Consider the following 16,046-nt stretch of genomic DNA (forward strand, 5'->3'; position numbering starts at 1 on the left):
GGGCTGCTGCAAGCTTTGTACAATCAGAGAGTAGAGGGAAGGTGATCTGAGGTTGATTCGTCTCCTGGTGGAGTTCTGAAATCGTTGTGGGTTTCATTTTTTCTTTTGAGATAATGAAAAGAATTAGAGTGTTTTTCCTCCTTTTGAGTGTCTAGTAAACTATGAATCTTAAAAGCTATCTGGGTAGAGAGCTAAATTTAGATTGTAATAAAGCAAAGGGAGAAGGCTGAAAGCTGGTTTGCTCCTGAGTTTGTGCAGTCCTCTGGGGTCCTTTCTCCTGTGCTATTTTCTCTGTCCCTGCAGGAGAGACGGTCTTGCAAAGGAGGCTTACACCTTAGGGTGATTTCCTGACAGGGTTAAGACAGTTGCTTTGACTCTTGTCTGGCTTCTGATTCATTAGATTCCAAGATCATACATTTTTAGCAGACTTTGCCCACCAGACTGGTCTCTGGGGAACCATCAACTATTAGGAGTAGAAAAAGATTGCAGGTGGACTGGCTCTGCAGCACACGTGGCACGTTCCATGGAAGAGGTAGCTCCCATCAGCAGTGTCCACGTGATTCTGAGGGCCACTCTGTTAGGGTGAATGGTTTATATACATCCTGGAATAATACGAGAACTCAGGTCAAGGTCGCACCTCACAGGTCCTTTAGAAATAGAATGAATGGATGTAGTCAGATCTTCACTGACTCAGAGTCCCTGGAACTGCAGAAACCCAACCAGTTCACCCATCCTTCACCATCATAACCAGAGCCCAGAATTACCCCACAACTCAGCCTCTTTTCTCCAAAAGCCTCTTCAACTCCTTGCCCCTGTTCCTCCCTGCCTCTTATTTTCTTTTTTTCAAGTTTTTGGTAATTTCAAACTATGGCAAGAGCACTACAAAGAACCCCCCCCTTCCTCACCGATATCCTCTGTGACCACTGTGAGGTGTTTCTGTGCACTCTTCCTGTCTATCCATCCATCCATTGATAACATGTAACATGTATGACATAATTCTCTGTCACCCCTAGACATTTCAATGTGCACTACTCAAAAGCAAGGATGTTTTCCCACACAACCACTCTACTCTGCATGCTTCCTGATCATGAAGTCAGCATTGATGCAGCACCGTCATCTGACCCATAGACTCCATCAAACTTTTGCCAGTCATCCCAGTAATTTCTGCCTCCCTCTCTGTCCCTCCCCCTCTCTCTGTTCCTCCTTCTGTCTTCTTCTCTCTCTCTTTCCTTCTCCCCCCACTCCCATCTCTTCCTGCCCCGACCTGCTCTTTTCACTCTCTCTCCTTCTCTGTTACAGAATTCTCTCCAGGAAGATTCTTAGGAGACCTGTCTCATCAGTCTCCTTCAATCTGGAACAGTTCCTCAGTCTTTTCCTGTCTCTCATGCTTTTGACTATATTCCAACCTATGATTTGAACCTCACCTGTGACTTTCTGATGTTTTATTGTGACAGGACTAAGGCATTAAATTCTTGACAGGAATACTGGGGAAATCATGCTTCCTGCCCACCCCTGGTGATATTAACCTTAATCACTAGATAAAGTTGGTGTTGCCATATTTTTCTATTGTAAAGTCATCAATGTTTCCCTGGTAGTTCATCTGTATTTTGGTGGGGGAGGGAAATATTCTGATAAAATAAGATCAATATCTTTTCCTTGTCAAACTTCCAGCCATCAGCCATGGCATCCATGGATGACTTCTGCCTGTATCGGCTACCACTCTGATGGTTCCAAAGAGTGACTCTCTGTTTTCATCATCATTTCTTCATTTTTAAATTCTTTGTATCTGTTTGGATTCATGTATTCTGATCCTATTCAATGGGTTTTAATCTGATAATCTCATAATTTAATGTTCAAATCTAAATTAGAACAGTAGGAGCCCTTTTAATACATTGGGATTTTTGCTCTCTGATATGTCCTTAACATTCTCTGAGTATTTCCTTACAGACTTGTCTGTCCTGTCCTAAACAGTTGTCCCAGGCTCATTTTGTATTTTCCTGCCCCTACCCTGGATTGGCCATTTCTCCAAGGATCTCTGGTTCCTGTTGTTGAAGGATGGTAGTTAGACACCAAAGTCTGCTCACTTGAAGTGCCCATTACTCCTGGTTTTCTCACAGAGAATCCAGATTGAATAGGAAAATAGGATATTAAATACAGAAAGCTCAGTATAGAACCCTCTGTGTAGACATGCTTGTCCTTATCATGGTCAAAGTCTTCTGACTGGTTCTGAACACTTGGGTAAAAGGGAGTGTCATACCAAGATAAACTGACCTAGAAGTTCCTCCTTTCTCAGCCACTCTGATATCCTTAGTCTCTTTGGCATCTCTTCTACTGCTATAAAGCTGTTCTTCTTAGGGTGCCAGATCTTTCCTTCCCCATCAGAACTTTTCTGGCCAGAGACCTCTTACCTCTGTGCCTGACTAAATGGCAAGCTACTAATCTTATAAACTGGACCAATAACATCATAGTAGATGTTGGTGAATGAGGAGATCATGCTTCCTAGATACTATTTTAGCTTGTTAGCTCAAGTCCACTACTTACCTCAAAGAAAAGGAGTGAGGGGGTTGAAAAACCATTTTAGGAGTTGTGAGGTGGGAGGACTGGGAGGACCTTGAAGTTTTTGTTCACAGGACACAACTTGAGGCTGCCTGCTCCTCAGAAGCAGGTGAAATAAACAACCATGAGAAGAGAAACCTATGGGCTGTGAGTTCCCTTGAGGATGCAGGCAGCTGTTTTTGAGATGTTCTTGCAATATTCAATGAGATGTGGTACCTCAGGATACAAGGCCTTTCTGTTGAAACACTTCCTCTGCTCTTGACAGGGTAAGAGTTAAGTTTCCTATGACATGTCTACTGTATTTGTACATTTGAAAATCAATTAGTGTAATTGGGGGCAATCAGAGGAGCTAAACAGAGGAATAATTTACTGAGAACAAATGTCTGGAATTGTGTATTTTGCCAGTGGAATTTCTCACAGTTGGTACAAAAAAATACTCCAAATTAAATCATTCAGGCTGAATGTGACGTTTTCTTCTTCTTAAAAATGTTAAAAGAAACACAGCCTGGCTGAGATCTTCTTCCCCTCCCATCAGACAGATTGCTTCTCAGAAGAATCCTCTAAATTGACATTTTACCTGAAAAAGAGCAAAAGCAGATTAAAGACGCAAGGTGTGAGTGCTTGCCTTGAATTTTTTTACCCTCCCTGCAAAAAAAGAGTCTAAAAAGGTGTCTGCTAATTAGGACCATGTGGTCCAAGATCATATGGAGCCAAGTGGCCTCAGAGGCTCTGTATAGGGAGCACATAGGATGTGGAACATCATTGCTCCCACCCTACAAATGAGAAGGAAAGACCTGCGCACTCTACAGAATTGTAATTTTTTCTTGAGCCCATCTGAGAACTAAGGTAGCAGGGCAACCAAGCAAACTGAATTCCATAGAATTTTTAAATTAATTGGGAATTAATTCCAAACCATTTTGACTTTGATAGAGCACAGAAGCAAGAGACAGCACCATACAAACCTTGAAAACTCTTAAAGACCATGTGTGTACCAATATGTCTGGAATAAGCTTTTGTCCCCAAGCCTTTACTGGATGCTCATGAGAAGTACTGGAGACCAGAGAGAGGCTCAGGTGTGCAGGGGTGATGAGTAGCTATGGAGGTCAAGTGGAGGGAGGAACAGACACAAAACCTCACACACTTTCCTAGACTCATCTGTCCTATGCAGCAAAAAACAGACCCTCTTGCCTTCAGAACACATGCAAAAATCCAGTCATTTAGGGGAGGATAAAAACTGACTACCTCTGGCTTTTAGGGAGGGATAGGAAAATTCCTGCCAAAGGTTCACTGCTGATACAGGAACCATAGAGCAAAGGCCCTGTACTCCTGGGGGAGGGCCAGGAACTATCATAGGCCCAGGATCTCACATCAGTAACAAGGAGAAGTCTGCTTCTGCTCAAGGCTGCATAAGAAATTCCCACTTAAGCCCAGTACAGACAATGCAGGTTTTGTTCCTTTAGAGAAGAGAGGAAGGAATGTCAGCCCCATCCTGGGTTTTCTTTTTAAATCCCATCTCTGAGGTCCAGATGCACAGAGCCTGCCTAAGACTGAAACTGAAATAGGGCAAAAGAAAACTTACCTCCTGCCACCAGCTTAGGGAAGAGCATACCTCATACTAAGGAAGAGCTGAAAGAGAAGGGCAAGAACATGGGAAGGATCCTATTTGAGGCACAGGGATGTGGGAAAGCTAAGAGCTGAAGGAAATCGGAGATGCATGAAAATCCTCTGGCAAAGCAAAGGGGTATAGCAGCCTATTTCTAAAAGAATGTGAAGGCTGTGATATGCCAAAGGTAACACGACATTCACCTTAGTACAGCTCCTGACCAGTCTTCCCATCCCCATTCAAACAATGTCACTGATGAAGAAATGTGTCCATTTTCAGCTATAAATCCCATTTACTTCATTTTTCCTGTTTTTCTTCATATGATACCTGGCATTCAATTAAAAATTATAACACATACAAGTAAGGGGGGGAAAAAGAAAACAACAAACCATTGTCAAGAGACATAATAATGAACAGAACTAGACTCAGAGATGACCAAGATGCTGGAACTATCGGATGGACTTTTAAGTAACTATGATTAAGATGTTAAAGAATCTAGTAGGAAAATAGGATTACATTCATGAGGTGATGGAGAATGGCAGCAAAGAGATGGAAATGCTAAGAAAATCAAATGGAATCCTAGAAATTAAAAACAAAAAACAAAACAAAAATCTCTTTCTCAATGATGAAGAATTTCTTCAATAAGTTCATCTGGACTGGACATACCTGAAGAAAGAATCGTAGAACTTGAAGTTAGGGCAAGAGAAATTGTTCCAATTGAAACAAAAGAGGAGAAAGAGTGAGGAAAGAAAAACAGAAAAGAACAGCTGATAGCTATAGGACAAAATCACTGGGTCTAACACATGTGCAACTGGAGTCCAAGAAGGAGGAGACTGAGAAAGAAGAATCTAGAAAGCTGATGATTTTCCACAGGGAAACCTGTGGGGTGAAAAGCAGTCACAGTGGCTATTGCCTCCTCACAGCTTCTAATTTAGCTGAAACACTTACTCTCCTATTTCTCCACTTCATTTTTGCTTATCTTCTATACCCAGTTATTTGAGAAATATGTGATTTCTCTTTCTTTTAAACCCCTTCAACAGCCTGCCTGCCATTTGGCATCAGAAGTAGCTGTGAAGGTTGGATGGAGTAGCTGAAAAGATGCAAGGCAAGATTCAGCAGTCTGCCTTTTCCTTTTGGCATTCAACTTACACTTGACTTAACTAAAATAAAACATATGGTTCCTGGTTTTGAAGGGGTGGGTAAATTACAGTTCATCTCTGTCCATAGTCATAGCTAAGAACAAATGGTTCACATAATTTGCACTTTTCCCATTCTCATTTGAGCAATAAAAAAAATCTGTTTAAGAAAAAGAAAGCATTAAATATAGTATTTATCAGTGGAACATTCTTTTGAATATAGGAAGGGGTCTCTGTGTAGACTAGTTATGCATTTAATAAGACAATGACACAAGAAAATTGGTTTGCAGGCATTCAGCAACTCCAGCTGCTAGACAATGATACCTTGTATCTATTGACTGGTCATCTACCTAATGAGGACTGTTGCAGGTGAGAACTTTCCACTGTGAGTCTGATGTTTGTGCATCTGTTGAATTCATATGCACTGGATGAGAACCCCTGGGAACAGTTCCTAAAATGTTAACTAGTGGGTTTAGATTTTAAAGTCAGACATGGCTTCTCATCTTTCTGTTGTTCATGAACTTCCAACCTGGTGTTTGCAGGCTGGCTCCTGGGTCTTGAAACAGCCTCTGTGAAGCTCTCTAGCCTCCTTGACAGAGCAGCTCCTTACTCTTCTGTGCTACTACTCATCTTACACATGCCCCTTTGGGCATTTTGTGTGTATGATTTTGCATTTATTTTGTATGCATCTGTTTGTCACACCAGTGTTGAATTCTTTAAGAGGAAAGGGTTGTATTTTATTTGTCTATAGCACACTGTCAGGCACAATAGGCTCTGGATAAGTGTTTGTTCAATTGGATCAAGTAAATGTCTCAACATTAGGTGGCAGCAGTGGCCCATAAATGAGGTTGAGACAAATGATCAATATGGTCCTATTGCACAAGTGATCTTATTATGCATTAAATTCCTGGGCCTTCTTGCACACCCTCATTGACTCGATCAGGTAGTCCATTAATGGACTTATGCCCAACCACTTTTCTGGCTCAGATGAGAACAGTGAATTCAGATCACCACAGTAAGAGACATGGAAGTAACTCAGGGAGACTATGTTGAACACAAACTAATTAAAAATAAAGTGAGAAAGATAAAGAAGGAGTCATAAAGGAGAAAGAGATCACTGAACCAGTGTCTGGGATGGAGGGTAAGTGAAACTAGGAGAGATGGGGACCCAATCAGATATGTCCTTTTGTGTTGAAGATGGCCACCGTCTGCCAAGAGGAGACTTGTGATCCAGAGAGGAAAGAAAAGGTGTTTCTGTGGACCTGGGCCATGAATAAAATCCTAGAGATGGATTGCAAAGATCTCAGTCAGGTCCATGGGGATGATTGCTGTGATTGAATGTTTGCTCTAAGCTTCTTGGTAACTCAGAAAGGGAAGGTAAGCGGTCATCATCTGATAGAAGGAAGCTCATTAGCCCTTGGGGGAGAAAAAAACCAAACCCTTTTTCCCTGGAAAACCCAGACTGGTTCTGTATGTGGCTATGCCTAGAAAGACTGTGTAACTTCAGCTAATCATTTGACTATCTCGTGCCTCAATTTCTTCAGCTGCACGAAAGGGTAGAATTCAGGGATCTCTGATATCCCTTTGAACTCTAGCGGTCTTTGGTCAGACAGAATATCTGGAATCCCTCTGGACTGAGATTTGGATGCTGGCTCCAAAGAGCGGGGCAAACCACACCAGAGATTAGTGGTAAACGTGAAGTATTTTCTTCCAGGCTTGCCAACTCTCCAGTTTTGAGGCATTCAGGACCAACAAATGCCCATCACTGTGCTGCCCCAGTAGGCACCAAAACCCCAGCAGTGAGCACCAAGGCCACTCTGGCTGCTTTCCCAGCTAGAGTCATCTTCTGCAGTGTGCAGACTGCAGCAGCTGCTCCAGTATCCACAAACCCCACCACCAATTCCCATGTCATCCCAGGGTGCCTGCTTTCAGTGCTGGAAACTTCTAGGCTTGAGGCTACCGCACACAGGAAATTGTGCTCTAATAAGGAGCAGAACTACTCATGAACCCTACCCCAGGAAACAATTCCATGTGACAGAGTTGCAGGGAGTGGGTAAAAGGAGAGGCTTTGGCCTCCCAGAGAACCCCTCACTTGACAGATTGCTCTTCTGTGAACTGTATCTTGCAAATTGTGTTGAGAGGAATGGGTTAGCATCTGTCCAGTGTTCTTTCACTTCCCGCAGCTTCCTGTTTTAACAAACTGCTGCCTGCCTTCCAGCACTTTCTCCCTTTGTTAGGAAAACTAGCTCTGACCTATCTTTGATCGAATAAACTCATTCACAGTGGGGTGTGAGGAATTCACACAACTTTGGACCCTACCTTGAATGGTATATAGAATCTGCAGGAAAAAGAAATCTAATAGCAACTGTAGGGCATTTCCAGGAGGAAATGTTTGGTGAAGGGTCCCTCCCATCAGCCCCACACATCTCCATACCCACCTGTGCAAGTACACACACAGGCATCCTGGTAAAACCAGCTGTACTTCTAGGCAAAGATATGACCATCTGTACTCACTGGCTGCTGAAGGCGCAATCAGACTTGATCTAAACAGGATATAGGTAAATTCCCTTTGCAGCCCCTCTCTTGTCTGACACTCAAGGCAACTGTTTTGTTGTTGTTGTTGTTGATTTTGGTTTTGTTTGTTTTTGCAGTACTGGGGATTGAACCCAGGGTGCTTTACTACCAAACTGCATATCCCCAGCCCTTTTTAAATTTCCATTTTTAATTCTAGGCAGGGGGGATCTTACCACGTTGCCCAACCCAGACTTAAACTTACAGTCCTCCTGCTTTCAGAATAGCAGGGGTTACAGGTGCCACCACACCCAGCTAGGCACCTGTTGAGTTCACCCAGTTGAAGGCTCTTTGTGAAGAGACTTTAGTACTCCTTCCCTTTTTCCATCAGGGCTTTATTTCCAACAACCTTTCCTCTGCTGATAAGCAAAGCAGTATGGCTAGTCCACTAATAGACTCATGCCCATCCACCTTCAAGTAGGAAATTTCTGCTTTAACAGGAATCTCTGGAAATGATGCCTTGTCCCAAGGGGAGTGGAACTTAAGAAATTCAGAGTGACACTTCAGAAATGTCTGGGGACAGTGAGTCAGAGATCCTTCACATCATACTCTGAGGATTCAAGCCCTCATTGTGTTGGTGGGGTGTTTTTATTAGTTGAAAGTTTGCAGTGACTCAGGGGTATCCCCTAGAAAGGAAGGTGCTAGAACAAAATTGATCAAAACAGGAACTTGGAAGGAGTGAGAGAGGAGAGGAGAATTGTTGGCAGGGAAGGAGGAGGAGAGCAAAAAAAACAGGGAATGGAGATTGTTCACTGACTAAAACCATTTTCTGTACCCAGCCAAGATCTACTCATCCACTGGAATTGAAATTTCATTCCATTGTGTTGTCGGAATTATTTGTGGCTCTCAGTAGCACTCTTTGATGTCAGCTGTTGCCAGAAAGTTTCAAAACCTTTAAGTGCAAGGATCAGAAGATCAGGAAGTGGGAGAGTGAGGAATACATCCTGAGCCAGGCTGCTTTCTCTGGAGCCCAGTGGTAGCTCCACCAGACAGGACTGCACTTTCACTGGTTAGCACGAAGTCTGCTTTGGGGAACTGACGACAGGGTGTGAAAAATGCGCTTTGTTTTCTTTTGTTTTTCCTACAACTAAACTAGTAGGCAGGCTTCTTTGGTCATATTTGAAATGGCAGACGGTGGTAAAAGGGTCTATTTTTAATACCAGTATTTCTCTCGAGGAAGTCATATAGCTAGGTGGGTGGCAATACTTCATTCTCATATGACCTTATTTCAAAGTTGATCATTTAGTAATACATGTATATCTCTGTAAATGTTGAGGACACACTGTGTTACGGTTTGGGTTTGAGGTGTCCCCCAAAAGCTCCTGTTTTAATGGAGGAATATTCAGAGGGTTAATGATTAGTTGAAATGGACTAACTGGGTGGTTAACTGTAGGCAGGTGGGGCTTGGCTGGAGGAGATGGGTCCTGGAAGGGTTCATCTTCCCTACCTCCCGATCCCTCCACTGCCCACTCTGCTTTCCAGATGTAATAAGCTGAGCAGCTATCCTCTGCCATAGCATTCTACCTCACCTTGGGACCAAAGCAATAAAGTTGATGATAGACTGAGGTCTCTGAAACTGATCCTAAAATGTACTTTTCCTCCTTTAAGTTGTCCTTGTCAGGTATTCCAGTTACAGTGATGCAAGGCTGGCTCTTGCTTGCTGGTATTACCTCTTTGCTTTTCCTAGTTGTTGCTGTGAAAATCCACCAGGGGGCTGAAGCTGTACCAACCATTTCAATTAAGTGGGATGCTTGTGTTAGTTAGCTTTCTGTCAACATGACAAAAATACCAGGAAAAAAAAAAAAAATCAACTTAATAAAGGAAAAGCTTTATTTTAGCTCATGGTTTCAGAGGTTTCAGTTCATGGTCACTTGGCCCTGTTGCTTTGGGCCTGTGGCAGCATAGTACATCATAGCAGAGGAGGATGCTTTTCTCTGGGCAGCTGGAAAGAGAAAGAGGAAGAGACCTGTATCCCAATATCCCCTTCAAGAGCACATCCCCAGTGACCTAACTTCTTTCCACTAGCACCACCTCTTAAAATTTCTAACACCTGTCGACCAAGCCTTTGACACATAGGCCTTTGGGGAACACTCCCAAAACATAGCAATGCCTAAAAACTGCCAGTGATCTTATTTTGAAGCTTCTGCCATTGGTTTGGGGAGAACTTTACCAAACTCAATTCCTGTATGGGGAGTGGTGGTCTTATTATCACTCTTTCTTCCCTTGCTCTCCTGCTCCTGATACTTCTACACAAGAGATACTGTGGAAGGCGGGGGCAGTCCTGCTCTGGGTTCCTCCAGTTCTGCCCTGCCACTCTTTCACATACCTCATGACTGGGAAGGGGCCTCTTTCTAGGTCACAGAATATACATTCCCACTAACCATACCTTCCTACCTCTCTGCTCTTTTCAGAATGGGTTGAATGGCTTGCATCTGGCCTCTAAAGAAGGTCATGTGAAAATGGTGGTTGAACTTCTGCACAAAGAAATCATTCTAGAAACGACAACCAAGGTATGTCTCATAGGGAGTGGGAGCCCTTGTCATGGAAAATTCAAGTCTCTTGGTCCCTCATATATGGTCTCAAACCATTAGAAACCAACCCTTCATGAGAGAATCTTAAATGCTATTCTGAATTTGTCTTATCCTTCTGATCGCTTCCCAGTTCTCTGGCACCACCTGAAAACACAGGACCCTGTTTCCAGAAAGATTCAATGGGCCTTTACTTTTTTTAAGGTGAAGGGATCAGATCAAACCTAGAAGCATGCTAAGCATGTGCTCTACCACTGAGCTACACCCTCAGCCTCCCAGATAAGTTTTATTTCTTACATACATGCATGTTGTTTATTAAACAGGATATAGTCAGTATGTAAAAAAAAAAAAAAAAACTAAACAAAAATTCCCCTCTTACTGACTCAGTTACCATCTCTTCAATTCCCTAGTCTCTTCTCTCCCCTACTTTCTCATGTTTTATGCTTGAGTTTTCTCCCCAGCTCATTTCGCATTTATTATTTATTAGATGGGCCCTCACACCCAGCCTCAATTTCTGCTTCATGCAGCAAACATTCTCCTGCCTCTCAAGCAGAGAACATAGAACAATATGGAGAGAATAGATATAATTTATGTGTATGATGTAAACTACCAAAATATTATGAAAGTAAGGATCAGAGCTTGAGGTAAAATTCTGTAATTTTCATGTCATTTTCCCAATGTGAAAAGATCTCTCTGGTAAAATATCCCAAGTTGCTCTTTCTGACTATAAATGGGGCATTTTTTTGTAACCCCAGGACAAATAGCGATTGTTTCCACCCTGCTCCTATGTGTGAAGGGATGCAATTATTAGTATTTTTATTTACTTATTTGTTTGATGCTCTCATATACCTGGCTGCAAGCAGTGTACCATATGACCAGCTCTGTGTGGGCTGGGCAGCCGCTCTTCCCTGGCATTTCCCCAAGAGCTATGAAAACATTATGTTTCAGCATTTTTGCTCTTTCCAAATTTCCTCCTTTGATTGTTATTTTGCAATGAACACTTGGTGTGTCTTTTTTATTTATAGAAATTTTATGAGCCAGCGTGGTTTTGGAATGCCATGTAGAGGGAGAAGGAAAAAAAATGGTGAACCTCAAACCGTGGGCTAAGGAAGATTCGTAACAGATTGAGGAATTGTAATGGATCTCCCAACCCTGAGAAAGATTTAAAAAAAAAAAAAAAAGCCAGAAGCCAAAACCAATCTAGCCTCCTAAGCTGTGCTTAGAAATTTAAAAGCATAAAGCAAATGCACTGCTTCCCCACCCTCCATCTCCACCCCTCAGAGGCCAGGGCTCAGCACCTTAGCTGTTAATGAACAGAGAAAGCTGTCATCTCTGGAGAAAAGCCTTCTCCCTCACTGCGCCTCTCTCTCCCCATCCACTTGAATTCACTCAGCACTATTTCAACTGTCCTCCCCTCTATGAGCTTGATGAGTCCCTGAAAATGGAGATATTAGGTATTTGTGGATCAAAATAGAACTCAGTAATTTTTCCTGCACCTTCACGGTCAAGTTCCTTCATGCTGAGGGAGGGACAGAGAACATGGAGGATCACAGCCTTCTTTACCTTACTCAGCCCAGGGCCAGAGGTGAGCCTTGCAGTCTGTGTGCGTTTATGCAGATGGGATGGGAGGGGACCCATTTCCCAGAAACTTCCCTTTGGTGTTATTCCTTACCAGTACTGCCCTCCGCCTAGATGGCATGAACCAAGACCCACAGCCAGGTTCCACAGCTGACCAGCTTCTCTTCCTCATGGGTAGAAAGAAAGTTCTGCTATCATCAGATTTCAGGCAGGAAGGATCAGATGGAAAGAAACATTTGAGGTATGCCTCTTCAGGGCAGAGAACCTGAGGTCCGTCATCTCTGCTTCTACTCTGCCTGGCCCAGGGCCTGATACAGACATTCTTAGTAATGAAAGGACACAGCATACTTCCTTCTTCATGAGAGTCAGGGAAGCTCCACTTGGAGCTCTGAGACCTGGTTTCTAGAGAAGTTCCTGGTGCCAGCAGCCTTGTTTCATTTAGTACAGTAAATGAAAAGGACCCAAGTGCCAAAACCTCTCAACATAAGCTCCTTGGACTTCGATGAAAAATCTTTAATTAGCATCTATACATTCATTTCTGGCATTTGTTCCCTGCTGGATCTTGGAGAAAGAACACTTCTTGCTTATCAAATGGGACTTAAGGAGAAATCAAAAAGACAACTTTGGGAGGCAACAAACAAAAACTCCTGCCTGATGCAAACTTTGATACTTAAATAAAGTACCAGAAATGAAGATTTGAGCTCCTTCCAGTCCCCGGGTCCCCACAGGGGGTGGCATCCCCACCTGTGCACACTTGGACAATAGTGTTTTTGTGGTCATGGAACTGGGTCCTGAGTTGCTTAAGCCCACCTCAGTGAGGAAGCTTTGCCTGCAGGTGACAGGTGGCTGTAGTACAAGGACTGGGTTTGAAGTCCTGGTTCTCGTCAGTTTGCCTTTTCAGAAATGGATTAGTGTGTGATTATGTAGTTTAGTTTAAAAACCATATGCAGTCGTCCCTCCATATCCCAGGGTGATTGGTTCCAGGACCCCCACAGATACCAAAATCTACAGAGGATCAAATCTCTAACATGGAATGATATAGTATTTGCATATAACCTAAGCATATCCTCCCACAGACTTCAAATCACCTTTAGATGACTTATAGTACATAATGCAATACAAATGCTAGGCAAGTAGTTGTTGTACTGTATTGTATAGGGAATAATGACAAGAAAAGTCTGTACATATTCAGTACAAATGCAATTTTTTCCTAATATTTTCAATCTAAGTTTGGTTGAATCTGTGAATGTGGAACCCAGGAATATAAAGGGACAGATGAACTATAAAAAATAGGTTGTTTGCCATTTCTGCTACTTAAGTGTCACAGAGACAGATGGGTCTGGCTGTGGTCCTGTTTTCTCCACTTGACTTGTCAGACATGCTGACTAGAACCTGTCCCCCAGAATGTCCCTGAATAGGGGTGCCAGTGCTTATCATGCAGAGGATCCCTTGTGGGAGACAGTGGTGGCTTTCAGGCCCAGGACTCCTGGGAGTTAGGAGGAACCTGACAGGAGGGTAGACTGACCAGGGAATGTCAGCATGCTAGATACAGATGAACACTGCTGGCCCCGCACTTCCTCTATGAATCGTTGTTCGGTATCCAGGATGGATGCAGACCAGAAAACCTGAATGGTAAACTCATATCCTGGCAACCTGCCTCATTTCCTTCTGCTACTGGTTCTTATCTTTTAGAAGTTTAAGACACTTGTGTGCCTCATTTTCTCTCAGGGTTTATTCTTTTTTGGCTTCCCCTCCTCTCTTGTTTGGTAAGAACTTGCTGATTATATTTTACTTATTAACATTTTGAATACTCTTTGTTTGTATTTTCCATTGCCAGATTTTATCCTATGAATTCTTCCCATTTATTTTTGTATTTTCCTTCTCTTCTCTACAGACACCATAGGTGCATTTTACCCTTTCCTTTTCTTTTTGATATTTTCTCATGTTCTAATCCTCTCATTGCCTTTGTCCCCTTTAGTCCACCTTTTTGTCTGTGGGTCCCTTTAACAGCATCAAGGGTGTCAAGGCAAGGCATCTGCTGCCTCCCTTTCCCCTGAGCTCCCAGGCTGAGTGGAGGCACACTGCACAGGCCAGTTTGCCTGCAGACCTCACAGTGTGTATGCCAAGGGGCACAGTGTGTATGCCAGGGACAAGACACTATGCTGGCATGCAGCAAGATTAGCTGTTGAGAAGTTGTATTGTGTGTGTGCACCTTCAACATTATTTTTCATAAAAATAATAACAAGAATTTTCCTCCCTGGTTTACAATACTATTTTAAGGTTTATGTCAGGCAAAGCACACGCATTTGCTTTTTCTAACTCTTTTGACCAAAAGAAGGCCATTAGACCTCCCAACCAGCCCTCTTATTCAGCAACTGTGACAGTCACTTATGCGAGCCCAGTGCAAACCCTCCTCTGCACCTCCCCGCATGCATTTTAGAAAGGAAACACAGCTCTGCACATCGCTGCCCTCGCTGGTCAGGATGAGGTGGTCCGGGAGCTGGTCAACTATGGCGCCAATGTCAACGCTCAGTCACAGGTAATGGCTCTCTTTGGTCCTCTTTTCTGCTACAGAGTGAATCCATTGGCTGTTGCATTCACACACACACACACACACACACACACACACACACACACACACACACACACATATGCACGCATACTGTAGCTGAGCCTAGATTTATTAGCAACGTGTATCCAAGCAGGGATGAAGTCATTATTGTTTTCTCGTGATTAGACTACATGTTCTAAGCATGATAGGGTTGGGCCATTGTAGACCCCATCTCTGCCCAGTAAACCAGTTGATTAATATGTTTAGTCATGGCTCATTTAGAGAGAGAAACTTGTGGAATGGGGAGGGGATGTGGCATGGATGTTTCGCAATGAGGAAAGGAGTAAAAACAGAAGGGGCACACGTGATCCAATGGGGTGTTCTGACAGTAGTGAGGGGCAAAACCCAGACTTCCTGGAGAGTCGTCCCCGCCTTGTGGCCTTTTGTAATAATTTACTATGCTGTTTCAAAGATTCAATGAGTTTTCATAGATGGGAGTAGCTCTCTGGGGACTCTGTGAAAATGGGGTGAAGAGAGCTGACCTCCCTTTTTGAGGATTTTTCGCCTGTGTGTGCATCTCTCCCCATTGCGGGTGAGTTCTAATGGCCTCTTCTTTTGACTTGCAGAAAGGCTTTACCCCCCTGTACATGGCAGCACAAGAAAATCATTTGGAAGTAGTGAAGTTTTTACTGGAAAATGGAGCGAATCAGAATGTAGCCACAGAAGTAAGTACCTTGGGGAAATGCCCTCATCACCAGAGTATCCTGGGCATATGATGTGGGATCTTTCTGGGATGTGTCCTAATGTGCATCTGAGATCTCGACTGATATAGAGTTCATTGAGTGTTCCTGACCTTCACTTCGCTGCAATGATCCTGGGTGTCCTGAGGTTCGTCAAGGGAGTAAGAGTCAAAGTCATAGGTCTTGAACAATGCCCAGACATAGACCAAAGAAATGAACTCAGACTTGAAGATGTCATCCCAGTGATAACCAATGCTGAGAGCTAGACAGGGGTAGGGCTGGTGTGTGTCTCGTGGACAAGTCTGCTTACCTTGGTCTAATGAGAAAGCCTCTTGTCAGGAACCCATGGAATACCCTTGAACAAGTCACTTTAGTTCTGATCTTGAGGCTAGTTGTTGGATTAGATGGAGCTGAGGCTGTTCTTGACTCTACTGTATTCTGCTTCAGCACTTTATGGGGTCCTATTTCCTTCAGTATATAACAAAAGGAATTAATATTAGTAACTCACATCAAATGCTTCAGGGCCTAGCTTGGTTTCCAGCATCTGGTAGGTATTCAGTAATATTCTGCCATGTTCAAGGCATGATCCTGGCACTGGTCGATGGGGTGGGAGGAAGGATAGGCAAAGAATCAAAGAGCAGTGAAATCTCTCAGAGCACACAGTCAGACTAGAAATAAATGATAAAGGAAAATTAAGTAAGTGCTTAAAAATAATTCCTGCAGGTCCTATGAGGCTGCAGAACAAGGAAGTGAGTATAGGAAAGCTTCAGGGAGGAGGTGGGC

At 43.2% G+C, this 16,046-nt stretch overlaps 1 protein-coding gene across 5 annotated transcripts in view; it reads left to right on the plus strand.

Moving 5' to 3' along the window:
- ANK1 (ankyrin 1) overlaps positions 1-16,046 on the plus strand; it is a 205,488-nt gene that overhangs the window by 123,093 nt on the left and 66,349 nt on the right. For all 5 annotated transcript variants that reach the window (XR_013764114.1, XM_079142135.1, XM_079142138.1 and 2 more), the window contains exons 3-5: positions 10,278-10,376; positions 14,413-14,511; positions 15,150-15,248. Coding sequence is in view for 4 of the 5 variants with exons in the window: in XM_079142135.1 (XP_078998261.1) it covers positions 10,278-10,376; positions 14,413-14,511; positions 15,150-15,248 (297 nt within the window). In the remaining variant the exon portion in view is untranslated. The remainder of the gene's footprint in view (positions 1-10,277; positions 10,377-14,412; positions 14,512-15,149; positions 15,249-16,046) is intronic.

This window comes from Sciurus vulgaris (genome assembly GCF_902686455.1).
Source record: "Sciurus vulgaris genome assembly, chromosome: 5".
Lineage (NCBI taxonomy): Eukaryota > Metazoa > Chordata > Mammalia > Rodentia > Sciuridae > Sciurus > Sciurus vulgaris.